The following is an 18800-nucleotide window of genomic DNA, read 5'->3' as shown; positions in this document are numbered from 1 at the left end:
AAGTGCCAAATTGTAAAAGCAGAGAGGGGAGTGAGGCAGGGAAGCTGCCTGCTTGGTTTGCCTGCTACAGGTAAAATGTTTTAATGATAACTTAACCCCGGCTAATTGGGTAAGAGGCACTTTTTCAAGTGGGTGCTCCTTTTTTTTTAGCAGGGGGAGAGTAACTGGCCCACCTCACCCCAGCACTGTCTGTTTTAGTGGCTGTCTGCTGGTATTCTTTTTGCATCTTTTTAGATTGTGAGCCCTTTTGGGACAGGGAGCCATTTAGTTATTTGATTTTTCTCTGTAAACCGCTTTGTGAACATTTAGTTGAAAAGTGGTATATAAATACTGTTATTGTTATTATTGTTATTATTATTATTATTATAACTTCCAAAGGCATTCACCGTGGCTCACAATTCTGGCTTGTGGCCAGTGTATAGCTACGATCGCAGCATTTAAACACAATTCTTTAACCGTGTTTAAGCATTATGCCTGCATACAACTCTTGTAGAAAGAATTCAAGAAAGAATTGTAAGAATGGTCTAAAACAGCTGTCTCCAAACCGCAGGACCACTGCATTCAAAAAAGTCTTCCCCCAGCAGTGCTGAGCAGCCTGTCCCATGCCGCCACATCTATCAAGTTGATTTTTGCAACAACTCTCTCTGATCAGCTATTTTTGCCCCAAAATCAGGGTGCAAAATTACCCTGCTGGGGCAATGGACAGCAGAAGATGATGTCTGGTACGAGTTGTTGTGAAGATCGGCTTGAAACATAAGATGCTGCGGCAAGAAACAGAGAGATAAGTGCCGTCATGGGAAGACTTTTTCAGGCACTGGTTCTGGTCCATGGGCCAGAGTTTGGCACCCACTGGTATAAAAGATAAGTGAGCAGAAGGTAGCTCTAGACCTACTGGCAAATTTCTGGGTGATCTGATCAACAAAGATTTCCAGTTACCTTTTGGACCAGGAGTATCAAATATATGGCCTGTGGGCTGGTCTCAGCCTGTGAAAGCTCTCTGACTGGCCCACATGGCTCCCAAAGCCACCCTTTCAGCAGTACCACATCTGCCTAGGCACTGGGAAGGAGAGGCAGAAGGAGGCTTCAGAAGGCAAGGCACACTACAGAAGAAGGGACAGACCAAAAGGAGTGAGAGACACTGCTGAGGTGCTGGGAGGGCCTAATTATCATGCACGTCATCCTTTCAGTAGGCTGCCTCTGCCTAGGTGTCACTTCGCAGAGCACCTCTCACAGCAGCAAAATAATATGTCAGCAGTAGCAGCGCTGCTGGAAAGGGAGCTCATGTGATACTTGGGCTTGCCCAGCACTTCCATCAGTTGCTCAGCCTCTCTCAACTACTGAGCAGCTAATGCATCGGTAGAAGCAGCATTGCCGAAAGGGCAGCCCACATGAAAACTGGGCTTTCCCATATCTTGAAAACAGTTATACAAATCTTGATATTTTCATTTACAGTTAATGAGTTCCTATGCAAGAACAAAGGGCTTATTTCTGGCCATCATCTGCTTAATGATGTCACTTCTGGCCCTCAGCAGGCACCATGGATGCTATTTGGCCCACAGTATGAAATGAGTTTGGCAACCCTGTTTTAGACCAACCAGTCCATACAACACTAAAAGTAGGATGATGAAACAAGCTTGTAGAAAAATACAAGACACACAAAGATGTTCAGTTCTAGTACCAAAAATGAAATCCTGAGCTTAGAATGAGCTCATAGGCACTGTGTTCCTTAACTCTAAGTGTGTTTCTGCACCTTGTGCTATTATCTTGCATTTAGCTCAGATGGGTGGACTTTGAGATTAGAGTTTTAAAAAAGAAAGAAAAAACTCACCACAACACAAAGTACATGCTGCAAGCATGAACCCTGCTGATACCTACCTAAGATGTTCAACAAGCCTAAGTCTCCATGTAAGTATGTTACCAAGTGTATATATTTTCACATCCATATTAGTAAAGATTATGACAGTAAGGAAAACAAGAGTAAAATTATAGTTTATCAAAAGAACAAGGTTGTTTTACTTTCTGTATAATTTTGGGGAAAAAAAATGAAAATACTTGTATCCCACCCTTCAGCACCGAGATGTCCCTCAAGGCAGTTCACAATAAAATCAAGTTAAAACATCAGTAAAACCTTCCAAAAAGGAAGCAGAAGCAATGAATAGCCAAGAATCAATCAGAGACCACAAATGGGGGAACTCAAGCAGAAAGCATTATAAAAAAAGTTTTAACAAATCTCTTTATGACAAACAGAAAGAGGTTCAACCAGGCCTCCGAGGATTGGGAGCACCTCAATCTGGGAGTAACAAATGATAAATTCCTGTCCTGTATCCTTCTCACTGAACTGTTAATGTAATACCATCAGTTTTTTGTATCCGCACACTCCTTTCCCAAGTTCTCTTCACTTCACCACGGGAACAAGAATGCAACTCACATCATGCCATCCATTCAGCTATTGGTGGCCATCCTGATGCTGCAGATTCTCTGCATCTGCAGCAGCCATCCCGAAGCTGGCATTCCTGACCAGGTGAGCTACCCCTCCCCCTGCCCCCACTGATCCTTAAGGATCAATAATTCAGTATCCATGGATTCATTATCCACTGGGTTTTCCAGGAACCTAAACCCAGGTTATATTAACTGACTGTATTATGGTCAGAATAAAACTTGGGGGCAAAATTGGCAGCAAGGATTTGAGGGCAGCAAGGACTGCCTTTTCAAGAGTTCCAGTTCTGTGGTTGGAAATGTGCACTTCCTTCTCTTGAACAGGAAAGTTGTGTACTTTCTCTTCATCTGTATAGGATTTTTCAGTGTACACAGCACATTACTATTCTTTTCTGAACTCACAGCCACTCTAGGAGACAGACTGGGCTGATAGCAGATAGCCAACAAGCTTCTTAGATAAGCAGGAATTTGAACTCTGGTCTTCCAAACACAAATCCAGTTCTCTATACCAGGCAAACTTGCCTGGTGTTCCAATAACCTTTCTAAAACAAATTTGTAAACAAAGAGTTGTCAAGCAACTGTTTCTTCTGTATTTACTGAACTTCAGCTTTTAGTTTCTAAAAAGTTTTCAACCTTCATTGTTTCAAACATTTCATTCACAACAACACGGTTTATACTTTGTCAGGAGTTCTTAAAGTCCTTGCACTGAAATTGAAGAGTTAGATTCAGCAAATCAGAACATTTTTCAAAGGTTAATCAATGAATAAATTCTGCCAGCACAACCATGCTACTCAAATGCTTGTGTTTAGCACAAAAGACCTTTGAACCTGGAAAGGAAAATGTATCATCCTGCCTTTGTCTACTATGGCTATTGCAAAAGTAAGAATGTTGAAAGATATTCTACACATGTTTTTATTTCATTATGTTTTTATCCTGCATTTTTTCCAATCATGGAATTCAAGGCAACTTAGCTAGAGTTTCCAAGCGCAAGGTGTTATCACCTTCAGCAAGGTGTTATACTATGTGTCATCAGGCCACACCCTACAACCCACATTGTGATACTGTAAGGAATGTTGTGGTAGTGAACATGTAGTCTTTAACAACTGGCTGAACTTGCCCTAATTTCACAATGCTGCAGAAGAGTCTCTCATGGCTCAAACCCTAGAGAAGCAGGATGGATAAAAGGGCCTTTAAAAAAAGGAAGGATAAGAAAACCAAGGGCCTGGGAGAACAGAGGTCTGAAGACAACAGCCAAGGGAAGTTGGGGCCTAAGAACTGAGTGCTTGAATGAGTAGTCCAATGAGTGGAATTGATGCAGCTGGCAGCAATGGCATATTAAGTACATGTGCAACAGTACTCTCTCTAAAAGCTGGCAAAAACAAGGGAAAGAGGGAGTCTAGAGGGAGCAATCAGATAAACCAGTGTTCATCAAACTGTGGGTTGGGACCCACTAGGTGGGTTGTGAGCCAATTTCAGGTGGGTCCTCATTCATTTCAGTGTTTTATTTTTAATATATTGGACTGGTATGTGACTGCATTTGGGGAAATGTGAAAGATCTGTACCTTTAACAGGTTGCTATGTATATGCTTTTAACAATGATAGTCAATGGGACTTACGCCGGGGTAAGTGTGGGTAGGATTCCAGTCTAGAAGTGTTAAAAATTTTCCTGCTTCTGATTATGTAATTTCTGATCATGACATCACTTCTGGTGGGTTCTGACAGATTCTCATTCTAAAAAGTGGGTCCCGACATTAAAGTTTGAGAACCACGGAGATAAAGAAAGGAAAACTGGGAAACAGAATGGGCAGAGAGGAGAGCTACTGGTTGAGAGAAACTAAGAAAATGCCCCTCCGGCTAGCCTGATCTCCTGGACTGGTGGCAGCGGATTCAAACTACCAAGGCTTTCCCCTGGTAAGCTGAATGTACAAACAATGGAGAGAGAACAGGGAGCACTAAGCACTGCTGCCCTGGATCAACATGTGGTCACTGGCAGTCCTTCTTCAGACCCTGACCCCTCTGAAGAAAGAGTTTGTGGGTTTTCAGTTTAGATCAGAGGTGTCCAAACCTGGTAAGAGGGCCACATCATCTCTCTGACACTGTGTTGGGGGGCTGGGAAAAAACTTTACATTTAAAATTTGAATAAATTTACATAAACATATTAGAGATGGAACTTATATGAATGAATGACTCATGATAGCTCAAGGCCTATAAAAGACCTTGCGCAAAGCAAGGCTGGCCTTTCCTTCGCTGCCACTGCTGCTTCACAGACATGAAACAGCAAGGGGTGGAGAGAGCTCTTGGTCCACAGTTCACACGAGAGGTCAGTCACCCCTTGCTCTGAGAGTAGTTGTGGTGGGCCAGCACGGGCTCCAGCAAGTCTCCGGAGGGCCAGAGGCTCTTTGGAGACTGGGGGCTTCCCACAGGCTGGATTGGGAGTCCCTAAGGGCCGCAATTGGCCCCCGGGCCGGGGTTTGGGCACCATTGGTTTAGACAGCACACACACAGGATACAATAAGACATTAGAAAATTATGAGAGGTCCTCAAAAATGAATTAAAGGAAAAACATCTACCTCTCAAAATAATAATAATAATACAGGTTGGGTCGTTATTCATGAGAGTTCCATTCCCAGAACTCATGTGGATGGCAAAAATCACACTAAAGCAAATACATTTAAAAAACAATGTCCTTTCACTCAGTAATTTAAAAATAGCCTTGCTGACCTTTCGTAATGCATACAGAGGCAATCAGTCTCTAAGCACTTAGAAAGGCTTCACTCAGCAACCCCTCCCTTTCCCGGGAGCCCAGCGCAAGGAAAGAATGGAGGTGATAATGACTTGCATTCTTTTATGTGCTCAGGGGGAAGGGAGGGGTCACTTGCCTGGGAGTGAGGCTGTTCTAAGTGCCTGGAGAGAGAGTGATTGATGGATTGTCTACCAGCTGCCCTCTCTCCCATTCACAAGGCTACTGTTAAACATATTTTTTCCTTTGATTTAAAGGGCCCTTCTCATCCTGTTGAAATAAAACTGCAGGTAAAAAAAATCCATGGATAATCAGGTTATACCTGTACCCTAGTTCACACAATGAAACTCAGGGCTCTGTCCTATCCAACTTTCCATTGCTGATGCAGCTGCAATGCAGCCCTGAAGTAAGGGAACAACTATTCCTTTACCATGAGGAGGACTCCAATTGCAGGATGCAGTGCATGCCTCATGATCCTGACAGCTGCATCAGCAACAGAAAGCTAGATAGGATTGGGCCCTCATTGGCATTAGATTCAGGGCAAACAAATGATAGGCATAATGCATACTTACTGAATTGTACTGTCAAGATGCAGCAATAGCTACTAACTTAGCTGGTTTTAAAACTGAGATCAAAACATTTACAAAGAATGGCTCTAAGAAATGACATAAATCTTCATGCTCAGTCATAGCATCCCTTTAAATACTAGCTGATGGAAGACAAGCAAAGAGAAAGGGCTGCGATCTCCATGATCTGATTTAGGTTTCCTAAAAACAAATGATTGGCCACTGCCAGAAACACCCTTGGTCTGATCAAGCAGCACTCTTCTGCCATTATGAAGAGAACGTACTGCTTTCTCTTCATTCCCATCATTATGGGCTATGGTCAACAAATTAATGATCAAAGGATTATAGAAGATGAGCAGTTATCTTTCCTGTGCTTGCTTTGATAACCCTTTGCAAGATACTTCAAGTTCTTTAGCTCTATGAAAACTGTCATGCTTCTGCTTTTGAAGAAATGCAAGCCCTTATTAATTATTTAAAAAAGACAGACCTACCTGACTATTGTTTTTCACAGCTTGTGAATTAGTCTGTGCTGTATTTGAGGAGAGGCAGTCAAAAAAGGCTTGATCAGCTGCTGAAATTCCATCTTTGGCACCTTCAGGCAAAATCTAAGAGACAGAATACTGGTCAAAATGCATTTCTGAAATAAAATAAATCTTTATATTTTAAAAAACCAACTCCAAACTATAGAAAGGCACTATAAAAATCCAAGATTATGTATTTTTCCATCCTGAACCAGAATAGCTCTAATTCTAATTCTGAACAAGAATAGCTCTAATAGTTCACAAAACATTTCCTCATAAAAGGAAGACCATTTATTTCCTCTTTATTCATAAAAAGCTATTTCAACCCTATCAATTCAGCCCTAATGCAAGCACAATGTCTATGTGTGGAGGGCTGCTTTTTTGCAGAGTTCTGTTTCCCTTCTCCCCCAGGTACAGGCACTCAGCAGCATGCCTGGATCCTGATACAGATGTTACAGGAAATGGGACGCTGACCTGCAATTCTCATATCACTTTCCTACAGTTTCCTTTCTGCTCAGTCAAGGAACACAATCCTAGCCACAGTGTTCCTTAACCAAGCAAGAGACTTGGTTAAGGGGGCACTGCACCCACAGAAAGACTGGATCAAGCCCTCTATTTCCATGCTGTGTTTTGAGATGTGCTTCAGTAGTTTAAGGCTTTCGGAAGATTGAGCTTTAGCTTAGTGTACCATGGGCCTCTTTTCATAAAAAACTTAAACACAACGAGGAATTCTGTGCTTATTAATGGCTACAACATGAAACGTTTGATGTCTCTAGCAAAAACAAAGTCACCTACGTATCGAACATGTAGCAGTTATATTTACCATGCTGATGCAAAGCTATATTCTGTTACTTACATCAACGTAATCACTTGGAACTAGACCTCGTTCTCCTTGGCTGTTTTTGCCTTCCAGCCAGCCTCCACCTACATCCTACAATAATAAAGCAAACAATGGGTTAGTGGTTTAATATTAAAGTCAAGACTTTACAAGCTTATTTTTAGAGGGGGGGAAAGATTTCTAGTGTATATTTTGTTCAGTCTGCTGCAACTTCAGCTTACAATTTTTATCCCAAGCTTTTCTCCAAAGAGCAGAAGGCAACATGCATAGAGTTCCCCCAATTTACTTGCACAACTGCAGGAGCAAGGTTGGACTGAGAGACAGTGACTTATTCCAGGCCTAGCAGTCAATATCTCATGAGCCCAGGTCTTGCCAGTCCATGTTAAACACTCTTAACTACAGCCCATAGGCATTATGGAAACCAAAGGAGGCAAAGGCAGTAATCCTACAAACACTTCCCTGGGAGTCAAACACAATAGGACTCCCTTCTGAGTAAACATGCACAAGACTGGGTTAAACATCTGATTCTTGGTCACTGCAAGCTAGAAATATTCTACATCCAAAAAAATCTACATTCATTTTAGATATGAAGAGTAATATTTGCTTAGTAATAGTTCAAACAGAAGCAGCTGTGACACAAATTTTTGCTGGCAGATTTGAAAATTCAAGTTACCTACACAAAGTTAATCTTTTCATCATTTATCCTTAGAATTTCATTATTGGCTACAGAGATAAACACACACAACTCCTAGTGGATAACAGTTCAAAACTCTTCACAACTGCACAACAGTAAGCTGCAACAAATTCAGTGGTACTTGTTCTCAAGCGTACACTGAGTTACATCTCAAATCTTTGTATTTCTCAAAATATTTGTAACTTTAAAAGAAATGTTCTGAGCACATCCTGTAAAATTACCTTTTTGGTCTAGCAAAAGGCATCATACGAGTGATTCACTACGTTTGTAGCTTCTTTGAATTGTAATTTTGTGGGTGTTATTGTTTAGTAGTTCAATACGAAGTAACCTTCAAGATAGGAGTGAGAACATGCAAATACTGGTTCTATAAGGTTTCCAGGTTTAGCAATGGAGTTATTACTCAAAAGTTTTCTTTATAAACATTTTAGGAACAGGATCAATTTCCACTGGTTACATCTTACCGGATTGGTAATTATGATAATTTCTCCTTCATTAACTGTTAGCTCATTGTTTCCAGGTTCAGCAGCAAAGTCATACATAACCCGAGCCTGTAGAAGTACAAAAAAGCTGTATCAATGACAACATTCTGCATTAAGTTTGTCACAAACTTGGCAATATTGGGCTCTAAACAAATGGCAGATATGAGTGGAACGGAAAAGAGGAAAGAAGAATTGATGACACATCGCACAATGAAGGTTAACATTTTGAAAACCTGAACTCCATAATTCATACTACAAAACATCCAGTCTCAGTAGCAGTAAGTGCTTCTTGATCCAGATTTGTTACTAAGAGTCCTTGTAGCTTCATAGCATGTGACATCTTCCAATAGCCAAGGTTGGTATACCAACTACAACCCTTCTAGGATTAGCTTAGCCACAATTATCCATGCTGACTTGGAAATGTCCAGGTTAGATGATTGCAATACATTCTACAGCCTCTGAAGACAATAATCAGAAAATACAATTAGTAACCTAGCAACTATGTTTTGCTCTAACAGGGGAGTTAGAATTTAGGAATACAGTACAGTTCTTTTCTCAGGTCTTTTTTTAAACACCTGTTGAGTTTTCAACACACACTTATTTTAAATACTGACCTCTTATTTGTTACTTGTCTTGAATTGTTTGTGATTTTATTTATAACAAAACCACCCTGGGAATCATGAACTGAATGGCAGTATGGGAAAGTTTAAAAATAAGGAAACTATTATGCTATTGTCACCCTGTTTTTATTACCTTTTCCTGTGCCTTTAAAAACAGCCCAATACCTAGAAGTTTCATATGCAATGTTTTTCCCACTACACTGGGAACAGAATAAAGCAATTTCACCTATGAAATTTTTGGGTAGCAGGCTGCTCATAAAACACAGGGAAGGTGCCGTATTAAAAAAAGCGAGTAGCCTTGTTTGTTGCTTTCATAAGATGTAACCCCAGAATAAGATATAAAATCTGAACAGAAACGATAATATACATATGCATTGTTTAGAGATGTGGGAACAAGAAGAAAGCAGAAATGAACAAACTGCACAGTTCTTCACACGCAATGTGCAAGTAGAGACCAAGAGCCAATAAGGCTTCTTTTTCTCCAAGGGACCAAGTAACTTACACAAGCAATGAAGAGGTAGAAGACCACATAAGAAGAGCCCTGCTGGATCAGGCCAAAAGCCAATCTAGTGCAGCTTCCTGTATCTCATAGTGGCCCACTAGATGCCTCAGGGAGCACACCAGACCAGGAGACCTGCATCCTGGTGCCACTCCCTGGCATCTGAGATTCTGAGGTAGCCTACTTCTAAAATCAGATTGCACATACCCATCGTGGCTTGTAACCTGTGATGGACCTTTCCTCCAGAAATCTGTCCAATCTCCTCTTAAAGGCATCTAGGCCAGATGCCATCACCACATCCTGTGGCAAGGAATTCCACAAACTAATGACACACTGGGTAAAAAAAATACAGTTTTGTTCGTCTGTTCCAACTCTCCCAACACTCATTTTAATGGCTGTCCCCTGGTTCTGGTGTTGTGTGAGAGGGACATAGAAGTTTACACGGACAATCATTTGACCCACAACATCAAGCATTAACCCCATATTCCCATTTCATAGATCATATCTGCACAGCCACCACTTTATAAAGTATGCCGGCCCGTGCTGTAGTCTTGAGTTCTTGCAACTGCAATAGGACTTTTTTGCTCCTCTTCACCTTTTGTAAAAACAACAACAACTCCTCCTCTCCTATTTAGTCTGTGTCAACTTCTTAGCTGTGCTGTTTGGTTTTCTAAGTAATACTGCAGGATCTATTGAACCATAAGAACATAAGAACATAAGAACAGCCCCACTGGATCAGGCCATAGGCCCATCTAGTCCAGCTTCCTGTATCTCACAGCGGCCCACCAAATGCCCCAGGGAGCACACCAGACAACAAGAGACCTCATCCTGGTGCCCTCCCCTGCATCTGGCATTCTGACATAACCCATTTCTAAAATCAGGAGGTTGCGCATACATATCATGGCTTGTACCCCATAATGGATTTTTCCTCCAGAAACTTGTCCAATCCCCTTTTAAAGGCGTCTAGGCTAGACGCCAGCACCACATCCTGTGGCAACCAAAAGAACAGCAAGTTTATTTCCACTAAGCACAGTACAGGGCAACTTCATATTACAGGTTACAAACATTAAACAGAGTTTGCATCATGTATAAATGTAAATTTACATTTTTCTTCTCAAAGATAAATATGGGCAGATCCAACTCTTACTTGGGATGCACATTTGCTATTTTCCAACTAACTGATTCATAACCTATTTATCAGACAAAATTTGGTTCCCAAGTGGCTTATAACAGTTAAGTCCTACTACAAAGATATAAGATGTTAGAAAAGGATACTGAAATAAATGCCGGAGAATGGGGAAGGATACCACTGCAAGTTTCACTTATTTTTTGCGAGTATTGTTCTGTTGGATTAGTATCTGCCATGCTTTTTATTCATCATATATATGAACAAAGAATTCAAGTGTCAATACAAGTTTGTAAATTAAAATAAGTTTGTTGGAAGTCCTACTTGTTTTAATTCAATTACTGAAACTTACTTACATTAAGTGTTAAGATTAGCATAGAGATATACAGTCCTTTTTTTCCCTACATAATGAAAAAGAACCCTGCTTAATTTGACCAAAGGCTCATCTAGACTAGCATCATGTTTTCCCACTGTGGTCAACTAGATGACTCTGGAAAGCCCACAAAAAAAACAAAACAAAAAAAACCTACTTCTGTTGCTTCCCAGCTACTAGTACTTGGAGGCAACATGGCTCTGTGAGCCTGGGAAGCAGCATACAGCCTTCATGACTAGCAGTCGTTACTTTCAAGATCCCCTTGACTGTCATATAAGTTGTGACCATCACCACATCTTGTGGCACTTAACTCTGTAAGTTATGCTGATAACTTTATGCTCCTACATTCTATGAGGTTCTTTTTGTCTCAAATCCCTTGCCAGAGAGTCCCAAATCTTGCCATAGAGTCCCTGGATTCTCTTCACTAGCCATTCTCTCAACAGCATGCATGGTTTTAAAAAACTCTGTTTTACCAACTCAATCGTTTTTTTCCCTAAATATAAAAGCTCCAAGCTTATAGCCTTTCCTTACAGAAAAGGGGCTCCAATCCTGATTGTGTTTGTTTCCCTCTTCTGCACCTTTTTCATATGTAGTTTCATTAAATACTTAACGAAGTCCTGTTAATATGTGACAGACCTCTAAAAAGTTGGTTCTATCAGTTGCTGGAAATGTGACTTAGATTTTTGTCCACCACTCTCTGAAGTTTACCTTCAAGCTGCTGATAGCTACTCAAGGTTCTACAACAACATCCTAACCTAATAAAGGCTTCTCTTCCAGAAGAACATCTCTACCAGATGGTCAGGTTCTGGCACTCTGAAAACTACTAAATAAACCATCCATATTATTGATATGTATTTCCAGAGGTGTATCTAACTGCCCTGGCACCCAGGTAATGAAGTCACAATGTCACATCCAGGTTTGTGTGAGAAGGAGGCAGCTGCTAGCAGCGAGTTGGCCAAGGCAGCGCACTTTGTTCACCACCCTTTCTGCAACACCACCTCAATCACATGCTTATACATCTGGTTGCTATGGCAGTTCCATCTTTGACAACCTACATGTAAACACCTTATTCCCCTCAAAACAGCAGACTGATGCTGTCCTGAGGCACAACTGAGAAGAAAGTCAAAGCTCCTGGGAAGCTTCAGCCCTCAACTTTGACAACCCCCGCCATGCATCAAACCACCATGTAGCTCCTGTAACAAGTGCCCCCCCACTGCTCTAAGGTGCCCATCAGCTTTTGTTCTTTTCCTCCCCCCCCCGCTCACCCTCATACAGCTCAACATTTGACCAGAGCCACATTCGCACTACAGAAACCAGCAGCAAAGGGGCAAAAGTTGATCTGCTCCAAAGAGGAAGCTCAGTTCCAGCAGTACCAGAGGACAAATTGTGCCATTCATCAAGCCTGGGCAGGCAAGCCTATCATCATCCCCATGAATAAAGGGATAATAAAAAAATTTTTTCTTATCTGAGTGCTTTTTCTGGAAAAACTTATGTCTACTATCAGAGAGCTTGTCTAGTTTAGTGGCCAAGAGACTTGGCTATGCATCAGGACTTCTTCCGCTCAAATTTCACCTCTGCCATGAACTCACTAGCTGACTTTGGGCAAGGCACCCCTTGTCATGCACTGCACCCCAACTGCAATATGACAATAATGCTTACCTTACAAGGTTGTTGTATTAACTTGATATAATCCTTACATATGAAGTAATTTGCAGGTTCAGAAAGTACTTTAGAAATACTGTAATACTCAATATTTGTATTATGAATTATTTTTTCTAGCTTGCCATTTGCTTTGGCTCCCCAGTTCCCGCCTGTCCTTAAACGCTCACTGAATCTATATTTTAAGACTGTTTTAGTTTTGCACATTTCATTCTAGCAAGGTATCTTTTTCTGAAGGAAGGTTCAAACAAACATTAAAAAAATGTATTCAATAAACAAATGAACAAACAAATAAGTCTTAGCAAACATGTTACATCTGTTATCCTAGCAAGGACAGTACAATTCTGCTTAAATTTTATACAACCAATATACACTGCCCAAGTTTCATGTCTAGATGACTGTGTAGAACTAGGCATAGGAGTTATGTGCACAATATTTATGAATATGCAAGTAGGTTGTGTTAAATGATTTTTAACACATAAAGCAAGTTTTATCACTGTCAGAAAATCTGCTTATGTGATCCAGAGACAAACAGGTACCCCACTCTTGAAAACAGTTGCAAGTTCCACTGAGTGGAAGTAAACTCTTCAGCACCAGTGTAAATGCAACATGCCCCAGGTCTTCTGCAAAAGTACAGAAGTACAGATACAGTACAAAAGTACAAAAGTACAGATACAGTCAAAAGTATCTTCAAGAGGAAATGTTTTCCACATGGTTCATAACTGACTAACACAGATGAAGTAACTATATCCAAGAGAAGCGGCTTGTTACCATACACTTGGCTGATAAAAGTGTTTTGGACACACACACACACACACACACACACACACACACACACACACACACACACACACGGGGAGAGAGAGAGAGAGAGAGATTAAGGGATTGTTTTTAATTACCTAAAGCTTCTTACAAACTCATGGCAAAGGTATCAGGCTTATTTTAATTCGACTGCATTGGTGACTGTAATTAGACTACACTGGTGTTTAGAATACTACCACGGAGACTGATGTGTATTTTAGAAGAAGCAGTATAATGGTTTTCCTTTTTTGTCAAGCCAGCAATAAATGATATGCAGACATGTACAGAAGCCTCTGTACAACTAAGACAATACAGCACAGTAGTTCAGTTCTAAAAATATGTTTCAGTCATATGTTTGTTGTCATACTAATTTCCCAAAAGGTGAGCCACTCTTAAGACCTAAATTAGCTTGAGAAAAATGAAAACTGCTCAGCTAGCCTAGTCCTAAATGCAGCAGTTTCTTAAAAACTAAAGGAAGAAATCTGCTGTCAGTTAAGGCCAATGTACACAGACGCATTCCTATGTGCAAACTTTCTCCTGGGAGGGGAAGAAATCACAGTCCAACTACATTTATGGAAAACGTATACTAGCAATACAATAAGCACAGAAATGTTCCACAAAAGGAAACTACAGTTGGCCTGCATCTTACAGAGGGTTTTAATCTTTTTCTACACGATTTTACCCCCTTTTTGCTTCAGATAGATGGACATTTTTCCAAACTAGGTTCAATGCATATTCCAGCATTGCTTTATGCAGATGATGCAGTGCTAGTATCCTGTACACCTATTGGACTTAAGCGACTTTTAAATAGAACTTCTGACTATCTGAAATGTAACAAACTTGAACTGAGCTCTCAGAAAACCAAAGTTATGGTCTTTCCAAAATCATGGAGCCCAGGTACTTGGTCTATTGGAGGGGAGAAACTGGAACAGGTCAAAAGCTTTAAATACCTTGGAATTCACTTCCACTACAATCTTTGCTGGGGTACTCATCAAAAATTGGTTACAAACTGGGCTGGTGTCACTTTGCAGAGCACCAATCGATTCTTTTTTAGTCAGGGCAATCGTTATATACCAGCTGCTCTCAAGGTATTTAATGCCAAGGTATCGACACAGCTCCTGTACGGGTGCCCTATCTGGATTAGCTCTATAAATCACACCCTTGAGAGTATCCAAGCTAAATTTTTGAGGGCTATCTTGGGTTTACCTAAATCTGTACCATACTCTGCATTATGTTTGGAGACCGGACAATCGCTCTTAGTAGCAAGAGCATGGCTTTTAACCATACGCTATTGGCTCCAATTACATTATAACGTGAAACCAGGCAGTCTCCTATCCAGAATGTTATCTGAGTCTGATTCTTTTAAATGGTATAGCCAAATTAAATCAAAAATTGAATCAATTGGTTTTTCATTGGATTTTTTAAGTTTCTATCCATTCCCTGGAGTTTATCAAAGGGTAAAGCAAAGAATGCTAGACATTGAGGCACAAAACCTCTTTGAACTTGCTTCTAGAACTTGCTCCCCTCTTAATTTCTCTATCCCGCTAAAGTATGGGCAAATGGCTCCTTATCTGAGTATTCTGATCAACCCTTCTGAACGTCGTGTAATCTCTTTGGCAAGATTCAATGTGTTTCCATCCAAGGTCACAGAAGGCAGATATAGGCAAATACCATATAAAGAACGCCTCTGCCCTTGTAATTTGGGAAATGTTGAATCAATCATACACATTCTTTTTTATTGTCCTCGGCACACTAGATCCTGCCACACTTACATTACTCCACTTCTCGGCAAAATGAATGGGCTTTCGGATGAGGCAAAACTGAAGTGTCTCCTAAATGACTGCTCACCAGATGTGCTAGAGGGAATTTCTAAATTTTTACTTTTGGTGATTTCTAAGCCTTCTTAATGTAATTTGTCAAAAATGTTGATATTTTAGGTTGAACTGTAAATGTATTATTAGTAATTTAGTATCTTAACTCTGTTTTTGATAAAACGGGATTAGGACTAATTATGTTTGCTTTTATGATTTCTCTATCTATGCCTAATAAAGGTTCATTCATTTATTCATTCATACAGAGGGTTATATTCCAAAGACAGCGTATAGGGGGAAAAATTTTTATACAGTATTCAAAATTACCTTTAATATCCCTGACATCTGAAAAATATATATTGTATCTTAATAAAAACTACAAGAGGTATGCAAAACCGAGACTAACTGAATTGGCTTTTCCCTCATTCTCCTGTCTCATGTTCACTCCAGGGCACATAGAGGCAACTCTCAATCTATGTGGGGATTACGGTCCTGGGTAAAACTGGACTGGGTCAGGACCCATTGGGTCGCAACCCTATTTCAGCTGGGTCATGTAGCACCTAGCTTGGCCATCACTGAATCAATGTACAGTTCAAAATACAGGGTACAAAGTTACTGGGCAAGGAGAGTGGCATGGTACTTTGCCCTGAATAGGTTGGAAGATGGGAACTGGAAAAGGGGGGGAGGGCTATGTGACTGGAGAAGGATCCAAGTCTGCTTTGACTTCCAAAGCTGAAAATGTTTGAATTATAAGCTATGCAAAATGACAGCACAAATTGGCTGTGTAATGGGACCTTTGGCTGATCACAGCTTAGGTTTGAAGCCTAAATTGATTATGAAACTTCCAGCCATGATATCATTTCCATATCAGTGACATCACTTCTGGTGGGTCCTGGCAGGCTGTCATTCTAAAATGTGGGTCCCAGTGCTAAAAGATTTGAGAAACACTGGGTAACGGAAAAGTCATTTAACACTCAATGGGCGCAATCCTAACCCCTTATGTCAGTGCTTTCCAGTACTGACATAAGGGTAATGCAGCTCTGAGGTAAGGGAACAAACATTCCCTTACTTTGAGGAGGCCTCCGTGAGTGACACCCAACTGCAGAATGCAGCACATGTCCCATTGGCACTGCTATGCCAGTGCTGGAAAGCAATGACATAAGGGGTTAGGATTGCGCCCAATGATGACTAGTGACTGATGCTTGACCCAGATGGTATAGAGGAAGGTTGAGAAGGGAGGCTACTAGGGACAGGAGTGCTTACTAATGTCAATGACTGAAAAAGCAATGAGGGAAAACAAAGATGCTGGGAAGGAAAACTGAGGAAATGATAAGCAGCCGAACTTAGTCTTAAGCTGACTTCTTGTCAGTTATCTTGAAGAAAAAAAGTACTTGCTGCTTCTGATTCACACCTTTCATGTTGCAAAAGGCAACCACAAGGGATTGTTCTCTCTCTCTCTCTCAGTGAGTGGCAAAAAACTCTTCCCCCCCCCACTCAGAAGATATTCAGAAGTCTCCCTTTGCTGCCTTCCCCAGCACTTATCTCCAAGCACCAGTGTAAGCTCCACCCTTGCTATCAAGCAGAAGAAATTTTACAAGATATGCAGCCACAGCAAACTCAGAAGCTCCTTGAACACATTTTCTTTGCCTTTTTCATCTTTAGAGGCTTTAGAGGAGAGCCCCTCCCCCCCCACACAGGAAGCTGCCAGAGTCTAAAGGAGCTATTCGTTAGCAACATAGAAAGCAACCAACCAACCACATTTCAAAAACAAGCCCATATTAATCACATTCCCAGTATTAATTTGTAAATTGTTTTTAAAATGTGCAAATCCACACCATGTTAAGCAAGAGCTACCTGTACTTAGTAAGGAGAATGGTGGGCAGAATCACTCACATTATCTAAACCACTGATTTTCAACCTTTTTTATCTCGCGACACACTGACAAGGTACTAAAATGGTCAAGGGACACCACCAGGTTTTTTAAAATTGACAAGGCACACCATGCTGCCAGTGGAGGCTCACATCTCCCACTGGCCCTATTAATAAATGACCTTCTCCCAAATTCCTGTGGCACACCTGTGAACCACTCGCGGCACACCAGCATGCCACGGCACAGTGGTTGAAAATGGCTGATCTAAACTGTTCTAATTTTTTCTTGTTGCAGGTCCGCAGCTTGGGGGTCCACCTGGATTCGCAGCTGCTCCTGGATTCCCAGGTGGCAGCTGTGGCTAGGGGGGCCTTCGCTCAGCTTCGGCTGGTGCGCCAGCTGTGGCCGTACTTGGATCGGGCAGACCTGGCCATGGTGATCCATGCCACGGTGACATCGAGGTTAGATTATTGTAACGCGCTTTATGTGGGGCTGCCCCTGAAGACGGTTCGGAAACTGCAATTAGTGCAGAATGTGGCGGCCCGTGTGGTCACTGGAGCTAGGCAGTTTGACTCTGTCAGCCCGCTTCTCCAGGGGCTGCATTGGCTGCCCATTCGTTTCCGGGCCCAATTCAAGGTGCTGGTTTTGACCTTTAAAGCCCTATACTGCTCTGGGCCAGGCTATCTCAGAGATCGCCTACTTCTGTACAATCCGGCTCGTCCTCTTAGGTCATCAGAGAAGGCCTTTTTACAAGTGCCGCCGCCTAAGGAGGTACGTGGGGCGGCGGCAAGAAATAGGGCCTTCTCAGTAGTGGCACCAACATTATGGAACTCCCTTCCCCTTGACTTGAGAATGGCTCCCTCTCTTGAGACTTTTCGGCGAGGCCTGAAGACATTTTTGTTTAAAGAAGCCTTCTGAGTGCATGGCCTTTTTAAACATCTTTTCTGTATCTTTTTAGTATTTTTACAGGCCTGATTCCTCTGATTTGCTACGTTTTGCTCTTTTTATCTGACTTTTTATCTGACTGTGGTTTTTATGGGTATATGTTAATGTGTTTTTAATATGTTTTTATTTGTGGTTAAATTATGTTTTTAATTTGTTTTTAGTAAGTTGTGAGCCGCCCTGGGTCCCTTTGGGGAGAAGGGTGGGATATAAATAAAGTTTATTATTATTATTATTATTATTATTATTATTAGGTAAACCTTTATTGGCATATAAAAATCCATCGATAATAATAAATATAACAAGGCAAAGAGATACAACTTTATCAGTTATTAGCTTCTGGCCTTTGCCATAGAAACTGCCGCAAAAAATTCCGCCACCAAAATGGTGATGGAAGGGGAATAATCACTAAGAAGGACTGGGAAAGGATCAACAAGGGAAACGGGAAGAGAAGAAAGAAAAGGGCCAAGTAGGTGGGACCTGAGATTATGATGGGCAGTACACCAAAGAAGAATATGATCCAAAGTATCTGGTTCAACTGAACAAAACAGACATGATCTATTTGAACGAGGGATTTTAGAAAATCTCCCTTGGTGTACTGCAGATGGAAATATGTTCAATCTCACTAACATGAAAGCCCTTCTTTTGCTGGGATTAGTGAGCTGGACAAAATAATTCGCAGGGCGGCCAAGGGAGGGGGACAATCCAAAGAAGAGGGGTGAACAGGTCGGATTTAAATTAGACAGTAATGTTATGTATTCTTGCTCCCAGAGTTTGAGTTTAATGAGATGATGCACTTTTTGAAGGTCCATATCAGCTAAAAGTTCA

At 41.2% G+C, this 18800-nt stretch overlaps 1 protein-coding gene across 2 annotated transcripts in view; it reads right to left on the bottom strand.

Moving 5' to 3' along the window:
* SNX9 (sorting nexin 9) overlaps window positions 1-18800 on the bottom strand; it is a 56838-nt gene that overhangs the window by 24148 nt on the left and 13890 nt on the right. For both annotated transcript variants that reach the window (XM_066616137.1, XM_066616145.1), the window contains exons 2-4: window positions 8257-8343; window positions 7120-7194; window positions 6234-6347 (exon numbers count right to left, since the gene is read on the bottom strand). In XM_066616137.1, coding sequence (XP_066472234.1) covers window positions 6234-6347; window positions 7120-7194; window positions 8257-8343 — 276 coding nt within the window. The remainder of the gene's footprint in view (window positions 1-6233; window positions 6348-7119; window positions 7195-8256; window positions 8344-18800) is intronic.

Source organism: Tiliqua scincoides, chromosome 1, assembly GCF_035046505.1.
Source record: "Tiliqua scincoides isolate rTilSci1 chromosome 1, rTilSci1.hap2, whole genome shotgun sequence".
NCBI classification, from domain to species: Eukaryota; Metazoa; Chordata; class Lepidosauria; order Squamata; family Scincidae; genus Tiliqua; species Tiliqua scincoides.
Note: the sequence above shows the minus strand (reverse complement) of the source record. Positions and strands in the feature narration are given on the sequence as shown.